The 19,359-nt window shown below is 31.1% G+C and overlaps 1 protein-coding gene across 2 annotated transcripts; it reads left to right on the forward strand.

Moving 5' to 3' along the window:
• Positions 1-9,302: 9,302 nt before the first annotated feature.
• On the forward strand, positions 9,303-12,858 carry LOC142527996 (uncharacterized). Of its 2 annotated transcripts, none has more exons than XM_075633027.1 (7): positions 9,303-9,600; positions 9,970-10,087; positions 10,609-10,697; positions 10,799-10,845; positions 11,037-11,125; positions 11,766-11,899; positions 12,001-12,858. In XM_075633027.1, the coding sequence occupies exons 1-7, from the start codon at positions 9,505-9,507 to the stop codon at positions 12,658-12,660; spliced, it is 1,233 nt and encodes a 410-aa protein (XP_075489142.1). In that variant the 5' UTR covers positions 9,303-9,504; the 3' UTR covers positions 12,661-12,858. The 2 variants fall into 2 exon arrangements, with proteins under 2 accessions (XP_075489142.1, XP_075489141.1); XM_075633026.1 differs by having other exon boundaries at positions 11,037-11,124; positions 11,759-11,899.
• The last annotated feature ends 6,501 nt before the right edge of the window (positions 12,859-19,359 follow it).

A 19,359-nucleotide genomic window follows, 5' to 3' on the forward strand; every position in this document is an offset into this window, starting at 1 on the left:
GTGAATGTTAAAATGAATGTGGGAGAATAGATGTGTTAATGTAATGTGTATGTGACATGTGGACCCTACGATTTTTGATGAGGTGGTGGGTGTTATAATACCCACCAATGCGGGTGCTCTTATGGATATGATTTAAGTTTTACCATGATCAAATAATTACAGCGTTGATCTTTTCTTTCAAGTTTATATACTTAGTGTCCCAAGGTTTTTGATTTTTAGTTTTTTAATCAACATCATTTGTTTTGTTGAACAATGAAGATCATGTATCTTCGTAATGATATGATATCGTCTAATTGAATATAAACTCTCATATATTTGACAACCTGTTAATATTTTTATTTATTTATTCTGTCACGGTAGTTGGCTAAGTCACCTATTATATTTATTTATGCATACAATAAAAGAATATTATTATTATTATTATTTTTTAAAAGACAATACATGGATTGTGTTATCATTGGCTGTTGACACTTTTGACTCCAGTTTTAAACGACGTTAAAATTACCAAAATCATTTAACCTTCCATTTTCCTGTTATGCATGACAATTGAGACACCACCAAAAACCACTACTATAAAGGAAATAATAATAAATAAAACTAACAAAAAATAAAATATCAACATCCTCACAACAATGACGCATTGATGAAACACATCCTCTTGGCTTTTATCCTAGTTTTCCTGGTTTTATATGAATATAAAAACACCCATTTTCAGTAACTAATTTTAATTTTTACTATTTTCACTGTTTATTCACTATTTATCCGACAAATAACAAAGACATATATGCAACTACTGATATAGTGAATTTTATGTACCAAATCCATGTTACGACTTAGATGTGCCCAAACATGATTAGATTACACAATGAGTTCTTGCAAGAACTATTTTAGTTTTACGAAAATGTTAACTCAAACTGTCGTAAGAATTTGGTTCTCGGCTCAGTCACACGAATAAAATATAATATCCTCTGTCCCACATCTTAAAAATTAAAGATATAAAATGAGTTTATAATAGGCTTACAATGGACTTCTATAGAACTTGGGTTAATCATTTTCGTAAAGCAACGACGAATACGAAATAGTTGCTATATGGGCTCATTGTGCAGTCACGCAAGCGCGGGCTCGAGCTCGGGATGTGACATCAAAGCCTTGAGAGAGACGCAAACAAGTGCAAATGTGCCCTGAGAACAAGAAAGTTACAAAAAGCAAATTTAAACATATATACCCCCACAAACCCACAATTTAGAACACTTGTATATATAAGTGGCCATTATTTGGTTCCAATATAATTATAATGATTAAAACTGTGATATGATTAAATATCAACAAGTCGTGCTGTCTGTGGGGATATGGTGGGAGGATGTTGTTCAAAATTTGAAATTATTTGAATGAATTTAATTTATTTAAATGTAGAATTAGGGTTAGGTAAGAATGAATCCAACTTTGGTACACTTGGCCACGTGATATCGTCTTTGGTCATGATCGTCGAGAAAATTATAAATCAAATGTCATGTGTCCATTACCCTTTCCCAACTGGATAAGACTGACTGACTGACTCACATTGTATGAAATAGGAAAATGGAATGTCACAAGATGAACATTGAATTTTAAATAATGATAACAATCATATATTCTATTTTACAAAAACGATATTATGGTAAAAATTATCTTGGAAAATGTCAAAATATTTATTTCAAATTATCCTCTTTACTCACTACCTTTAACAAGAAACTCTGATCAAACAATCCGTTTTTACATAGAAACATCTTCTAAATTGAGCATAATTTCGTGTTAATTTTTTAATATCATTTGATCAACTTTAAAAAATAATGACACATGTAAATTTTTTGTGTTCATGTTGTCGAGTAATTTATACGTGTCGTGAATTGTGATAGTTATTTTACACATGCAACACGTATGCGTCTTTCACTAATAATCTATACTATTACATGAAGGTTGTATTACAAATACGAGGAAACTGTATAAAATACATAGTTAAGGACGTGGAGTACGTATATTTTCCTGAAGAAACTTTTCCATTGGCTATATTTTAATTTCTCCACGAAATTTGCTTACACAATTAAGTCGACCGTCGCTAGTTGAATTTTTTTTCTATAGTGATTGACATTATCTGGTTTGATTTTATTTAATTTCTGTATGAGTTAAAAACAAAAAGTATGTAAATATAATTTAAAAATAAATGTTTCGTTGGAGAAATGGAAAAGGGATAAAAGATGCAGGCTGCAAAAAATTTTGATATTACTGCATATCTCAATAATTACGACTCGGGAAACTTTAGACGAGCGGCCTAAACTTCACTAAAATACCACAAAATATTATTATTAGTAATATTATTTTAAGTTGCTGAAGTGCATGGCAGATTTTAGTTTGATGGAAAAAACCCTTTACCATGACTCCAAGTTTGAACGAAGATTTCTAAAAAAATTGTTTGAACGAGACAAGCAATTTTAAAAAATATTATTATATGTATACTACAATTAATCATGACGGGAATTTTAATAATGAATTATTCTAGCTTCTTTAATTATTAATTTTGTTAAATGTATATATAAAGTTGTTAACAATAGATTTTCCAATTTATTAATCCAATTATATATGTTGTCTAGCATTTAATATAATATATTTTTTGGGCGTAATCGAGATTGATTATTCGACATAATTTATATATATATATAATGATGTAATATATTATTTTTCGATATACACTCAATAAATCTCGGGATAACACAGTAGCATACAAAATATACTAGTCAAATAAATTGTATTAGACAAATCTTGTACGATACGATCGCTTAAAAATATTGATAAAAGAAATCAAACCTACGATGATTCATCAAACTTCACATACCCTGACATCTTGAGCTAATTATTCGATATAAAATATAGGTTTATCCGAGGAGGAGACGTGAATAACAAGCTAAAAGTACTAATTAGGTGTAGGGATGTAAACGATTCAAACCAAACGAAACAGTATCAGGTTGGAGCTTGGTTTGTTTAAGATTGTTTGAGGCTCGAGCTCGATCTCGATTCGAGCTTTTATTATCAGGCTCGAGCTTGGTTTGTCTTGAATTTACCAAGCTCGATAAAGCTCGAGCTCGGCTCGTTAAAAGCTCGTTTAGCATGTTAATCAAGCCAGGCTCGAGATTGATTCATTAATAGCTCGTTTAGCATGTTTAACAAGCATGACGTGAGCTCGGCTCGTTTTCGAGCTCGTAAAGCATAGAATTGTGCTTGAGTTTGAGTTTGAGTTTGATTCGAGCTTGTTAAAAATTAAATATATCTATAAAATATTTTAAATCAGACATAAAAATGTAAATTCATTCATAAATAACCAAAACGACACAAATAAGAGCTAAAAAAACATAAATCAATATATTATTGAACATTCCAAAATAATTCATTTAGAATATTCATCATACACTGATATCACCATATAAATGACAATGAAATAATTTCACCTCTTTAATACTTCAACTAAGTTTGGTGAGAAAGTAGGGAGTACGTCAAAGAATCCATTAAAATCAGGAATTACAAAATCATCTCCAATAACAACTAGTCAAGTATCCTGCAAAGTTCATAATAACATTAGTACTAATATTTTTATTTGTCTTGTGTTCAATTCCTTCCATTGACATTAGTACTAATATTTTTATTTTTCAACTCAACAAATGAGTCAAACTCAAGCTTACAAGCCACCTAAACGAGCCGAGCTCGATCTCGAGCTCGCGAGCCTATTATCAAGCATGTTTGTGAGCTCACGAGCCGAATATTTTTAGGTTTGAGCTTGGTTTGATTAATTTTTTGAGCTCAAAATCGAGCTTGAGCTTGACTTGATATGATTAACAAACGAACTCAAACGAGCTTTTTATCGAACCGAGTTTCGAATAGCTCGCAAATAATTTGATTCATTTAAATACCTTATCAGGTGTAAATAAAATGTATGAGAATACGACAATGCGATCTCGTCGTAGTCCTTGATGTGTGTGCATATATAGAATATCTATCAAAGTGTATATTTTGGTACGATAATCCCATAATATCCGTTCACGGGTGTGGTTGTTTCCATGTTTTTTTCTTTCATTTCATCATTACAAATTCGACCATTTTGTTGTCTGCAATATCACTATTTGTTCTGCTGAGGCATTATTTTTTTAGATTTATTTTCAAAATAAAATAGATAATGAAGCTTCGCAAAATCAAAATAAAACATTATTATCAATGATAGACAGTGCAAAATATTTTAGTTTCCGTCACTAATAACAACGGACACTGCATTTACATGCAAAAAATGTATTTCCACACGAGAATCTATTTGATAATTTTCACATTGTTGTTTTTGGTGTGCAACTTTTATATTTGAGTCTTTCAGAACATGTATTACATCGTCTTAGAGCTAAAAATATTATGTTAAGATCAATAGTTTATCATTAGTTCAAAACATATATTTGTTAATTAATCAAGACGCGACTTTGCTTTCTTATATTCATAGCAGTGCAAAGTGTGCTTACTTATTTGCTAATGGATCGGGCTCTTAGGTCCATAAGTATGGAGAAGTGCATGTTTATATGTTGGTGCTATCTCGTATCCTTTTGAGATCAGTATTACTTTCTCAGCCCTGTTCCCAACAAAGATAGTATTATCCGTTAAGATATGAAGTTATTCTTTTACGGTCCAACTAGAAAACCAGATCAAGCGGCGTAACATCAACAGCTTGACGCACAACAACTTCCGATAAGATTATACATATATCATTTATACTCTCTCTCACGCATGAACTCTTAACCAACACATTCATATCAAATACTTATTTATTATTTTTATAGGTCACCATAATACTTATAATTTTGAGTGGTTTAAAATGCAATAAATTGAAAATGCACTTAATATTATTTGTAAGCATGCACTAGATCTCTGTGAGAACAGTTACACATGATTGTTTTGAGAAAATCTTTTACAGTCTTTATGATCAAAATATTTGCATTAAAACATTTGTAAAATCCATTTGTTCAAACATTTGTAAAAGGGTGCCCTTGGAATGAGTTAATGATTTAAATTTATGGATTTCAAATCTATGATTTCATATCCATTTGATTGTTAAGTTAGATGAATTCATGTTTGGCGTATTACAATCTTCAAATTTTGTTAATTTATGTTAATGTAAATGTTAATTTATGATAAATATAAAATATATTCAGATGAATATCATTTCAATTTCTTTATTCAAATTTCTTTCTCAAAATCAAACCATTCCATCGAATCACAACCTTAACCTTTGTCCTTTATTTCAAATTTGTCTGCAGGATTAGGTATGTGATTTAGTTATACGCATAATTATGATCCTATGTTGGGCCATAGACCATTATCTATAGCTGATTATGCCTTTATTGATTCGCACATATATACAAAGTTCATTTAGAAATAAAAATCCTATTTAAATCAGGATCGAGATCTAACTTTCATAAAATAAAAAATGGAATCCTTTAGGGGTTTAAAATCTTCGCAAATTCAAACTTTTCTAATTTATTATGGAATCAGATTATGTAAATCCTATCACGTACGTTTATCGGTATATGCAGCGTAAATTGCTATTCAAAATTGTATTTATCGTTTGTGTTATTCTAGAGGTCGGGTGGTTTTCTCAACTCAGACATTTGTGTCATTGTTCAATCTAGTTCCGACCATCCTTGACTACTTTCACATTGCAAGATTGCGCGCTTATTCGAATGTTGACCTTCCAATTTCATGGGATATATGTTACAATTGTCTCAAATCGAACATAAAAACTAATAAAAAGTAGTTTTATGAATTCATGAATGTTATACAATCGAAGCATCGAATTCTGAACAACACTCGACTCTTGTTTGAACCAAGTTCAAACACCAAGAGAATATCATTTGGAGCAGCAAGTCATTCACACTTATTTCGAGAAAAGAACAAGTTAGTGGGCTTATAAATATGTTTTAAAATAATGATGCTTGTGTTATTTTTGAAAACTCGATCGTACAATACGCGTTTCATAAACTTTGATTGTGTATATATTTCGTTCCGCGTGATCTCTTTGCTATGCTATGAAATCTTGAAAATGTTCTGTTAAGATTCGAATTAAAAGTGGAAATGAAATTTCTGAAACATGACAAGATATGATAAGGTCATGATGCGGTGTGTTATAATAACTAATATAAGGCCTTGCCCCCATAGAAATGTAATAGTTAGGGACTTATCAGTATATCATGGATAAGGAGATGAATAACAGTGCTTTGTATAAGTTGATACTCCAATTACGATATGGTTTGATACCTTGTTTCAAATTCTATTTATCTCATGTATTGATTCATGTTGCGATATGTCACATTTGAACTCAAATTGTATGTATATTTCATATTCTTGTGTACGATTGACCTCCCCACATACTGAGTGTTTTTCCAAACACTCACCCCCTTACTTGCTTCTCAGATATGGGCGAAGATCAAGTAGAAAAAGATGAACAACACATGTTTTGGTGTTGGTGATCAAGTTCGAGACATGAAGTTTCAAACATCGGTTTTAGCTTTAGTTTTATGTTTTTTACGTTATCGCTTCCGCAATTGTGTTATGCACTGTAAACACAATTATGATTATGTAATAGACTGAATTTTGGTTATTTTATATACTACATGACTTGTTGTTTTGTGATTTTAATTGTTAACAATGCCAATGATGTGTCTCACTACAAGAAAAACGATATACGACAACGGATTTTTTGTCATAGGCACTGTTACAACTGTTGTAATTGGCAATGTTGTTGAAAATATGTTCTACGACAACAGTTTTGAACCGTTGTAGTAGCTTTGATTAGCGACGGAGTATGTCTAAACCGTTGCTAATGTTAGCGACTGTATAAATTAAACTGTCGCTACCTTCGCTAACATTAGCGACGATTTAAGTTATATCGTCGCTAACATTAAACTACACCGTCGCTAATTAGCAACGGTTTACTCAAAAACCGTCGCTACTTAGCGACGGTTTAGAAAAACACCGTCGTTACTTAGCAACGGTTTACACATAATCCGTCGCTAATTTTTTAAGTAAAATAAAAAAATTACTTTTATAATTTAATAAATCTAACAAAAAAAAACTTACTCTCTTTCTAAGCTAATATAATTCATAATCATTACTGACAATTAGAAATTTAACAAGAATTGAAGCGAAAAAACTTACATAAATCGAAACTAAAACCGTACAAGAGAGGAAAATGTATGGTAGATGGGGAAGGTGTGGAGGAAAATAGATTGAAAATACGTATATAAAAGACCGTTGCTATTGGCGACGGTTTTCGTTAAAATCGTCGCTATTTTAAACTTTGCGACAGTTTTAATAAACCGACAGTTTTTGTTAAACCGTCGCTATTTGTGATTAAATCGTCGCTATTTTAACAACGGTTTTTTTAAAAAAACCGTTGTATTTTGAGTGTGGTTGAATGCATATTTTGTTGTAGTGTCTCGGTTTCGAGGCGTGACATTCGTGCTCTCGTTGAATGTCTGCATAAGAGAAAGAGCGGCTTGGAAAATAGGTAACATCATATCAATGTCAATGATAAAAAATTATAAGCTGGATTAAGGTGCATGATGCATGTAATGAATATTGAAAGTGTGTGAAAACTATCTAGAGTAGGTCAACACAGATGCAGACTTCTCAAGGGGTCGTGTTGTAACTCTCAGATTCGACGATTGTCTCTCACTGTACCAACACATATTTTTAAGATGTTTTATCTTCAATCACACGTACCCTAAGAAACTTTTCAGGTAGTAACTCATCCTAAAATTACCCAAAGTCAAGCACTCTTAACTTTAGAGTTCTTAAGTGAAGAGCTTTCGAAAAAAGATGCACATTGATAATATGTTCACATTTAACTAATTTGGAGTTCTCAAGTGACGAGCTCCCAAAAAAGGATGCACATTGATGATATGTGTAGTACATATCTAATCTTTTAAGCTATTCTCAACAATACAATCTCATACCTGAACAGTTTTGAAATTTCTTTCATTCCGATGTGAAATTGGTTCATTCATGCATGTTTTCGGTCGACAATACTATGAATGTTCCATATCGAACATTAAAACTAATAAAAAATAACTTATAAAAAAGAAAATTATAACATCCAATAAACAAGTCGTTTGAGCTATTATCTTTTTGGGTTTATAACTTAACAATATCACAATTACTTATGTTGCGTCTGAGCTTTTTTAGCCGGACAAGATCCCAATACTCTATTTCTGAGCGGTGAGAATACATTGATTATCTCTCAGTCTTTCCGATCGCTCTCGTTAGTTATGCAATCAAGTCAATTTTATAATTTTTATGTCCAAGAACGATCCTTAAAGATTGGTTTTCAATCATATTTAAAAAATAAACTCAAAAGCTCGTTACTTAAGATCATAATGTGGATGAGACATACCGAAAAATGTCGACACTCGGACAACATCCACGTAAAATTGAAAGTTGCAAAATTTATTTGTATACTTTTTGCGAATTTTAGCATTCAATGTATTCGAGATACATTTTTATAAATCAAGTAAATGTAATCCTCACAGAAAATTCACAATCTTGGCTCATGTTACAATGATAGTAAACGTGAGACAATAAAAGCAAATGTTTTATAATGTGGGAACAAAGCATGTCTTAAATGACTGCATCCCCTCTTACCTATACAAAATTGCCATAACTAACATAAATTAATGCAAGTGTAGGACAAAATGAACGGAAGTAGAAAGGGAAAGCATCGATGGTGCGTATAAATCGGGCTAACTTTTTCTGTTAGGGCTCGCTTTCGGGCTGTCTTAAGTACTGTTTTGTCTCCCTCTGATCACTGTTGCTCCTCTGAAGAGGCTGCAATAACATTAGCATAGATTGTTTCTGTTAATTATCAATTGTACATGTTTTGGATGTCAAAAAATACCAATAGAGCTAGAGAACATAAATAAAAATATCATACTGCAATGTAAATATCTATTTACATTTAATTTGCGGAAATACACAATTAATAATTTAATTTTTGAGATATGATAATTTTTTTAATATTCTCAGTACCAAAAGTTTTGCTGATGGAAAATATCGATCGATGATATTTTTGTAATTACACACAGCATAATACGTGCAATAATAGTTTTATTTTTTTCAAAATTAATTGATATTTAACCATATAACTTCAGACATATGTTAAAAAGAAAAAAAAAAGTATTTAAAAGAGTCAAATGCAGCACAGCTATAAATAAGTGCTCTTTTCACAACATCCACACACAACACTCTACTTTCTCTCATCTCTCTCTATATATATCCTCTCGCACGCGTTAATTTTGTTTTTTTTTAAAAAAAAACACAGTAAAGGCAGTTAATGTGGAGTTAAAATGCTAGCGTGAAGAAGAAGAGTGGTATCTTTGTGTTTTCTTGAAAATTTTCTGAAAAACACACACGGTGTTCGGTGTTCTTAGTGATTCTTAAGAAAGAATGACAAAGAAAAATCAAAACCAGAAAGAAAAAGAAAGGCCGGTTCAATCTGTGCTTCAAATTCTGAAGAAACAAGCTCCACTCACCGTCAAACAGGTTAATCAATTTCCCATACACACTACTTTCACCTCCTACAGTGTGTAAACATTAGGAATCTGGCTGAGCTTATGTATCAGTTCAAATCTTGTGTGTTTTTAGCATTTCTTGTTTTATATATTTTTGTGCCAGCCCATTTATAGTGTCTCATGTTTGTCATTTTTCTGATGATGGGTTTATGTCATTTCTGTCCTTAAACTTATTTTCAAGAATGTTACAACCGTAAAACTTATAAAGCTTAAAGTTTCAAAATCAAGTGGAAGTGCGCCTATACATATACTGATATACGATCACATATATATGATAATATCACCCGCCTTTGCGTGAAAACAGCAGAAGTTAATGAATTTCTGAACTTTACGTTGACAGGAAAAATTTTGTGGCAATGGTTGCGTGGAGAGATTTCTTAAAGTTAAAGGAGACAATGTGAAGAAAGCAGCTAAGCAGCTGAGAAACTGTCTTACTTGGAGAGACTCCATTGGCACTGGTAATAGCTCCTTCACTCTTGGTGATATTAATGTCGGTTTTAAATTAATTCTTTGAAAATATTTCTTCAAAATCTTGATGTGATTAATTAAATTCCAATTTTAATAACAGATATATACTTTTCTTGATTAATTAATACTGTTTAAATATGTCATATAGATCTGATGTTTTCGTCTTAAAATTATTAATATTTTCCAAAGAAAGCATTCATTAATTTAAACATAACGGAATATTTCTGTCTTTTCTTCTTCTTCTTTTTCACTAACGTCTCAATTTGTATGGGATTTCACCTTTCCCATCAGTTTGAAATAAAAAAGAGATTCATTCACAATTTTCACCACCTTCTTTTTTTGTTTCCGTCCCTTTTTTCCCACCTTCTCCTTTTGTTTTTCTATTTGAACTGAGAATCTTGCTTTGTTTATAATATATATACACAAGTTCAAAAGATCAGTCTCTAAAGTACCCAAAAGATTAAATTTATACTTACTAATCTAATTGATCTGAATTATTTGAAATTTGAAGACAATTTGATAGCTGACGAATTCTCTGCTGAGCTTGCTGATGGCCTTGCTTATGTTGCCGGTCATGATGATGAATTAAGGCCAATCGTGGCAAGTCTCATATTCTTAATTTATTGTTATTATCATGTTTACTAATCATATTGTATTGTTTAATTATAAAGTTATGAACTTTATTGTGTTTCGAAATCCAGGTTTTCAGAATCAAGCAAGATTATCAGAAAATCCATTCACACAAAGTGTAAGTCCGTGATGGGAAATCCGTAGCCACTAACTTTCGAAGCGCACTGAGTACATCAAATGAAATATCATTTGTAGATTATAATCATGAATTATGATGCACTACAAATATATGTAAATCATGTGAAGATGCTTAGTCTTCCCATTACATCAATTAGTTTATTAAATCTTTTTATTTTCTCAAATGTGAAGGTTTACTCGGTTGCTAGTGTTTACACTTGAAGTGGCGATTCAAACAATGGCAAAGAATGTTGAGAAGTTTGTTCTTCTCTTTGACGCCAGTAAGTTCCTTTTTTCAACTCAGTAGTTAGATTTGTTTTACCATATAAAAATATAACAAAAAGAATTTGAAATAAATTAATTTTACACTTTACTGCTTTTTATATATTATTAAATTAAATTAAATTGTCAACTTCATTACAAACTCTGTCACACCAAATCAGAGCACAGCTTTTATCAGCAATTAATGTACATTCCCATGCCCAGGGATTCCAAAGCCTCATTAAATCAGGTCTGAAAATACCCTCAAAACACGCCTTTTTTCTTAAATTTCATAATCATTTGTAATTTCCTATGTCACGCCTAATTAATTTTTTAATTGATTAATGAACTCACTAAATCAAGCATGATTCATAATCGACGACAATTGTGTCGGATAGCATGAAGTTGTGTGTCTGTGACTTTTTCAGACCCAAGAGTTAATTTAAATTTTAGATTTTTTAAAAATAGTTCCTATTTTATTAGAAATATTTTCCTTTAAAATGACGAATCATCGAGTTCGAGACTTATTATAAACACTCTAACCTGTTGGATGAAAAAATATTAGGATTGGGTTTTAGTTTTTCTATGTTATATAAAAGACAAGTGTGTGATGGAGTAAAATTTTTGCTGATTAACGTGATATCTGGGTGAAAACTGCAGGCTTTTTCAGGTCAGCATCTTCTTTTATGAACATGTTGCTTGCAACATTGAAGATTGTAGCTGATTATTATCCCAGTAGGCTTCATAGGGCATTTGTCATCGACCCTCCCTCTCTTTTCTCCTATCTTTGGAAGGTACCTTAAATTTCATCCTATTTTCATAATCCACATTAATTATATGCAGTGCATATACGAGTTAACAAATATTTTACGACGATACCATGGTATGGTTGTAGGGAATGAAGCCGTTTGTCGAGCTGTCGCCGGTAACTATGGTCATATCGTCGCTAGATTTCGACGATTCAGCGGAACTCGATGACTTCAACTACTATCCTCGTGCATCATCGCTACGCTACTCGTCTGTTCCATCGTCTACGACCAAACTCGGATCGTGCTCTTCTTCGAGATTTTCATTCACAGTATCTCATCACCTCGACGCACTCAAACCTTGGTATCTTTCGTTCGCCGACACCTCTATATCGAAAGTGGGACCTTCTCATTCTTCATTGGGTCCTACCATCTCGCCCCTCAATGCTAGGTCCCACTCTTTCGCATCGCCAAACGCCAGAGCTTCACGTGGCAATATCGGAAAGAGCTTCTTCCCATCGACACCAATGCCACAAAAAACACAAAAGCTGGATTATTCTACTATCCAACATCCAAGAACTCCCAAGCCCTCATTCTTCCAATCCCCTGCCTTGTTCTTTCATAAGGACTGCCAGACCAGTCGAGTCGAGAAGTCCCGCGAATCGTTTCTCCCGTTCTTGAAGTTTTATCGACGGCCTTACGATGAAATGGTCTATAGGTCGAAGATGAAGCCTCCTCTAGGTGGTCTCATCTCAATCGTCTCTCCACAGCTCAGACGCAGACACATGTCGCATTCGCAACGGTTTTGATCGAGAGAGAGTTCATAAGTTCCGATAACCGGAGCCCTGATCGCTAATAATTGATTCATTAAGATGTAAAAGTCAAAAGGGAATTTAATTCATAGTAAATTAATTTTGTTTCCAAGATCATGTAAAGAATTAGGCTGCGTGCTAAGTTGGGATGTGAAATATCGTGCCAATGTATGTTACATTTAGTGTTGTGTTTTCTACACTCTGGTTTGAGCAAAAAAAAACAAAGCATGGAAGGAAGACAACGTGGTCTAAACGTTGAATATTTCAAAACTAATAATTTTTTTATATTTTATTTATCCTTTCTTTTTGGAATTTTAATATATGTGAGCTCATTAACTTATGTTTACATTTGTCCAATATTTCTTGAGATTTGATATATATATATATATATATATATATATTGCTTTTGTACTGATATGAATTATTTTGTCCACTTCATTTTTTAAATTAATATGTGTGTAAAATTATGTATTTGTGTCTTTTTGCTGTTTGTATTCAAAAGTCAATCGGATCAGACTATATATTCTCATGTACTTTGACTATATATGACAGATTGTGCTTGCGAAATTTATTCATTGGTAAATGAAAACTTCTCAGTTAAAATGTAAAAGAATAATTTATGTGCGCGTATCTCCACTAATATATATATATATATATATATATATATATATAGTAATTTCTAAATAACATTTTTTTACGTCCAATTAAATTTGTGGACCTACTAGTAGCTAAATCAAATGTGCCGAAAGCAGAGTTCAAATAATTATTATGTTCATGGCCCACTCGAGAGTTTGGCTTGTATTTTAGTCAATGATCAAGTCCGAAGTGGACAAATTTCTTCTGGTGTAGTACAAGTTATTATTATAAGCTAGTAAATTATTTAATATTTGGATTTTAGGGTTTGTTGTTTTGCTTTATTCTGTTTTTTTAAAAGAGTACACTATTTGTCTATTTCACTCACCTGTGGGGTTAACTCCACACTGGAGAAATGCGAATGTGATCATCGATGGATGTCGTACTGTTGTCAGTTCCATTTTTTTTATAATTATATATAATCATCGAATTTTGGACCCCGTCAGATAATTGGCATTTTATGGTTTTTTTTTTTTTTTTTTTTTTTTGACTTAGCTTTTCTTCAGAGAGACGTCGAAGAAAACTTCATCGATGTTAATTGTTTTATTTGTCAAAGGTTAATTTCTTTTATATCAGGACATCAGACTTCTTGTGTAGATAATTGGTTAAAATTAATGAATCCAAGATAATTTTTAGAATAATAATAATGAATTATGTTTTTGTCATGACAAAAACTCGTGTGAGACAGTCTCACAGATCGTATTTTGTGAGACAGTCTTTTATTTGAGTCACCCATGAAAAATTATTACTTTTTATTACCCGTCTCACAGACAAAGATTCGTGAAACCGTCTCACGAAAAAACTAATTTTTTGTTAATTGAAGAAACCGTAACTTTCTCTATTTGTTTTCTGCTAAATACTATGTACAAGTTTCTCAAGATTATGTATTATTACTGGGAACAAGTAGTACAAAAATTCAAACAATATCTAATCTAATAATTAATTTCTCTCAACGTTGACTAATTGAGGAATCCACCAACTTAAAAATTTAAATTCACCAGTCTCAAGATATATGAACGTACCAAGTTCCTCTAGCAATGTGAAACTGAGTGCGATATATATGGTGGCTCAAAACATTGTCACGTGGGTCCTTTTTCTTTTGACATTTGATTCATGTTGGTTATAATTGATTGACTAGTGGAATCCATTATCTTAAATTGTGTTTTTTCATATGTAGTGGAAGACATTTTCTTCCTTGATTGTCTTCTCACATAGATTTGATGAATTACTATATTCAATTTTAATAAAAATATGACGACTCACGTGATCTAATGATACGTAAAATGGGAAAGAAGGGGGACACGTGTTTAAATATGACCCATTTATAGTAAATGGGTTCTATCTATGGGTGGTATGCGCAAATCCGTTAAAATAGATACTTGAAAGGGAAAATTTTGTCCTCGGTTGTACATCTACTACAAGACATGTATATTGATATAATTGGAGATTTCATGATTTTGGATGAACAAACGAATGAAATTTGGATCTCTTATTTGACATGGATGATTGTTATTGCTTCTGCCATTGATCAAGTTGCTTTTTTAATTTGCAATTCCTTTCCAATATTTTTCGAATAAAATTTCTCCTGTAATCTGGATTTTAATGTGACCACTGGGCTTTTAGCTTAAATTTGGTACCAATCCGAATGATGAGCCTTTTGTTGGCTAATGATGGCCCAAGCATCTCCCATATTTGCGTGGACAAGTATATATTCATGAACTCAGATATCAGTCATTCTTCTCCAGAAACACGTAGTCTCCAAGAAAGAGTGTATATACTTGTAACCAAAAGATATACAAGAATGATTCAATCTATTCTTGTGAGTGAGTTTGGTGATTGTGTGGCTTGTGTCTTGAACTCAATTCTATTGAAATTGTTCTCGCCTCCCATGGATGTAATCATCTTGATCGAACCACGTAATTTCGGTGTTGTTACTTTTGTGCTTTGATATCTCTGCATGATTCTTCGTCATTGAGTGTGCTGTGATTTTCTGTTGTGGGTGCACTCTTGTTCTGATCAATATCCAGTAGGTGAGTTCGGCAATATTCACTGTGATCGGCGGCGAATAAATTCCACGGCAAAGGGGATTTCGAAAGTTGGCGGCGTAGAATATATGCAATTCTTGTCCAACAGAAGGTGGCCAAGGCCTTTGGAGGATCAAAATGTCTTCCCGAAATGCTCACGGAAGAACAAAATTAGAACATATGGAATTGGCGTTGAGCACGTTAACTCTACACCGTGATGACAAGGACAACTGATGTGGGCTTGTGGAAGAGATTGGAAGATCTCTATTTGAATAAATCATTACAGGATCGGATTTACTTGAAGAGTAAATTCTTTGGCTTCAAGATGATTAATACGAAGTCTATAAAAGACAATGTATATGACTTCAATAAACTCTTACTCGATCTTGAAAATATTGAAATCAAAATCGAGGAAGAGGAGAAATCAATCATTCTGTTGAACTCTCTTCCGAAGTCCTATTCAACGTTTGTAGAAACATTGAAATATGCTAGGGACTCTCTGTCCTTCAATGATCTTCAGAAGGCCTTACGATAAAAAGAAGTTGATGCACTCACAAACAATCGAACTCAGTCTAGTGGTGACAGTTTGATGGCGCGGGGAAGGCCTGAAAACAGAAGTGACGAGAAATCCACTCAGCAGATCAAGAAACAAATCAAGGAATATGACTGGAAAGGGCACATGCTTCCATTGCCATAAAGAGGGTCATTATAGAAAGGATTATCCAGAGAGAAAAAAGAGTCGATAAAATACAAGATAACATGGTGAACTGGCTATTTGCACAAGATGGGTATGAGAGTGCGGAGGTACTATGCATTTCTGAAGCAGACACTGATAGTTGCTGGGTAATGGACAATGTATGTTCATTCCACAATCACATGTGTCCAACAACCTCTGCTTTGAATCCTATAAGGAGATGGATAGAGGGCAAGTGGTTCTAAATAACAATATAACATGTAAGGTAAAAAGAATAGGCACAGTCGGACTCAAGCTCCATGATACATCTGAACGGTCGTTACAAGATGTAAGGCATGCACCAGAGCTAAAGAGAAACTTAATTCTCTCTTGGAGCTCTAGACCACAAAGGATGCACATTAAAATCTGAAAAAAGGAAAACTAATAGTGTCAAAAGATTCACTTGTTATGAAAGGAAACTTAACTAATGGTCTGTATGTGCTTTTGGAAAAACCGTTGTAAAGTCTCCTGCACTTTCTGTCAAAGAACGAGATGATAGCGAGCTTTGGTATTTGAGATTAGGTCACATAAGTGACAGAGGACTGCAAGAGTTGAGCAAACGGGGACTGATTGGTGATACAAATAGTTCCCCACTGGATTTTTCAGATGTGCGTATAAAAGAGAAAACAACAAGAGTCAGATTCCTTAAGGTTGTTCACCAAACCAAGGCACCTCACCTCTTGATTAAGTGCATTCGGACTTGTGGGGACCTTCCAAAGTACCATCAAATGGAGGAGCCAAACATTTTATGTTCATTGTTAATGATTATACAAAAAGTGTTTTGGCGTACTCATTGAAGTATAAGAATCAACCTCTGGCTCAAACTCGAAAAGAACCAAACAGGACATAAACTCAAGTACTTGAGAACAAATAATGGATCAGAGAAATTTACAATTTGAAGGAGGAACTAAACAGAAAAATTTGAGATGAAGAATCTTGGTCCTGTGAAAAAGATCCCTGGAATGGAAATCTATATATCTATATCTATATACCTATAAAAGTGTGAATAAAGGGCATTGTTTTTCAATTGTACAATGACAAAATTAACCTTCTATACACACTTTAAGAATAGAATGTAACTCATGTATTAATTTTATCAAATAACTCATCTTTATACTACACTTAAATATTTTATCCTTTTAATTTTCTCTCTACATTTTTTTCCAATGATTTAATTGTAATTTTGTAATAATATTTTTAGTGCAATTTCTAATTAAGTAATAAATTATAGTATTACAAAAAGATTTATGAAAAATTTATAACTATATGTGCAATAGTAGAATAACTAACCTACTTTATGGGTTTTTTAACAAAGAATTGAAAGCAAAGAGTTTAATTTTGATTTTAGTAAAGAGTTTAATTTTGATTTTAAAAAATCGTACGATTTCAAAACAATTTGAAAAAAATGATCTATAAAAACAATTTGAAAAAAATGATCTATAACGAATATATATGTTATATGCATAATTATTTTATTAAATTGTATAACCAAAAAATTACATGTATTGCTTGTAAAATCAATCATCAATCAAAACTTTGAATATGTAATTCATGAAAAGAGATTTAATGAGCAATCAAAAGACTCTAGGTTATTTTCTGCTGTAAAACAAAATGTGATATAATACTTATAATAAGTATATTATTATGATCATTGATTAGCATTTGTCAAAGTATCAGAATTTTTACATATGATATTTAATATTTTTATGTAATTATTTTGAAATCAAACTAATTAATTCAATATATAAAAAAATAACAATTTTTTATGAAAGTTTATTTCTTTTGTTATATTTCAAATTTTAATTGTGAAAATTATATCAATAGTTTAAAATCTATATTTAATAATTATTATACGAGTTTATTTGATATTTATCATGTAATCTATTTGAATGTGCATTTCTTTACATATATTGATTTATTTATTATTTTAAATCTTATTTAACAAGAAATTAATAGTCATCAATATTAGTCTACGAAAGATCGATATATAGAATTTATTATCCATGATATAAAATTGTAAAAATAAAAAGTAATAAATTCTTTAGGAGGTTAAATTAAATATTATGAGTTATATATTATTATCAATATTACTATTTCATTTGTTTTAATATTGTTTGTATGTGTTAGTCACAATGATTTTAAATTGATAAACATTTGTCTTTAGTATACTTCGCTTTTGTAGACTATGATTTATACATTGATAAAATCCATAATTTGGTTGATTTTTATGTTATGACACGCGGTATTTGAAAATATAATGTTTTAAAAAAATTTGTTTCAGTTCATTTTGTTATATATATTATGTTCATTACAATTTATTATATAGCATAAACTCAACTGCTTGATTTTTAATTTGAGAAAAAATTTTGAAAGTAAGTTATATAAGTTCTTATAAATCCTCTAATATGATAAAAAATTAAGCCCATATAAATAACAAAATGATTCAAATTGTTTTTTAGAAAATCAATTTTTTTAAATTTTTTATAATATAATAGATATTACGTGCAACGCACGTACATCATGCTAGTACCTATAAAAGTGTGGATAGTTGAAAAGTTTTCTCATTGTGAACGGACATTATTACCCTTCACATGTTTACTTATTTTCATTATTAGGTAACATATGTGGTAATTTCACATTTAGTCCATTAATTAATAATTAATACTAATTAACCATATTTTATGATTATTATTTTGTACTTTTGACTTTCTTCTCCATGTTCTTAAATATTTGAGCTAATTTTAAATAAACATACTATTAAATTTACTTAATATTAATATCAATTATTTTTTTCATTTTAATAATTTTCGTTCTAAATTTAATATTGATAAATAAAAAAAATTAAAATAATCATTATTATTTTTAAACTAAATAAAACGAATTGAATTGAAAATAAAATTATATTTAATCAAAATTTTAAATATATTTTGTCAAACTATTAATTTCTAAATGCATGAACAAATATAATATTTTATAAACCTAAATTTAATTGTGAATTTAAATAATATTAATCAAAAAAATTAATAAATTGGAATCAAAAGTACATATAAAAGTGTGGACGAAGAATCGTTCCTCCACATATATTAGATGATATGATACTAGAAAAATATTGTTGTACAATTGCTAAAATGAGAAAGAAATATGTAGAAAATCAATCAATTTTTTCATTAGTTTTTTTTATTGTTTTTAATTAACAAAAAAAGAGGAAAAATTTGAAAAAGTTAGGCACAATATAAATCTAATGTATTGATAACATTTTAATCATAATCAATTGAATTGTAAAATATTATTATATTTAAGTCATTA

This window comes from Primulina tabacum, chromosome 15, assembly GCF_025594145.1.
Source record: "Primulina tabacum isolate GXHZ01 chromosome 15, ASM2559414v2, whole genome shotgun sequence".
Lineage (NCBI taxonomy): Eukaryota > Viridiplantae > Streptophyta > Magnoliopsida > Lamiales > Gesneriaceae > Primulina > Primulina tabacum.

What these genes read in the sequence shown, in the direction of transcription:
- LOC142527996 (XM_075633026.1), top strand. Translation starts at nt 9,505, where the DNA reads ATGACAAAGAAAAATCAAAACCAGAAAGAAAAAGAAAGGCCGGTTCAA. An exon ending in CTCCACTCACCGTCAAACAG is followed by an intron (nt 9,601 to 9,969) that starts GTTAATCAATTT and finishes TTACGTTGACAG; the next exon opens with GAAAAATTTTGTGGCAATGG. An exon ending in GAGAGACTCCATTGGCACTG is followed by an intron (nt 10,088 to 10,608) that starts GTAATAGCTCCT and finishes TGAAATTTGAAG; the next exon opens with ACAATTTGATAGCTGACGAA.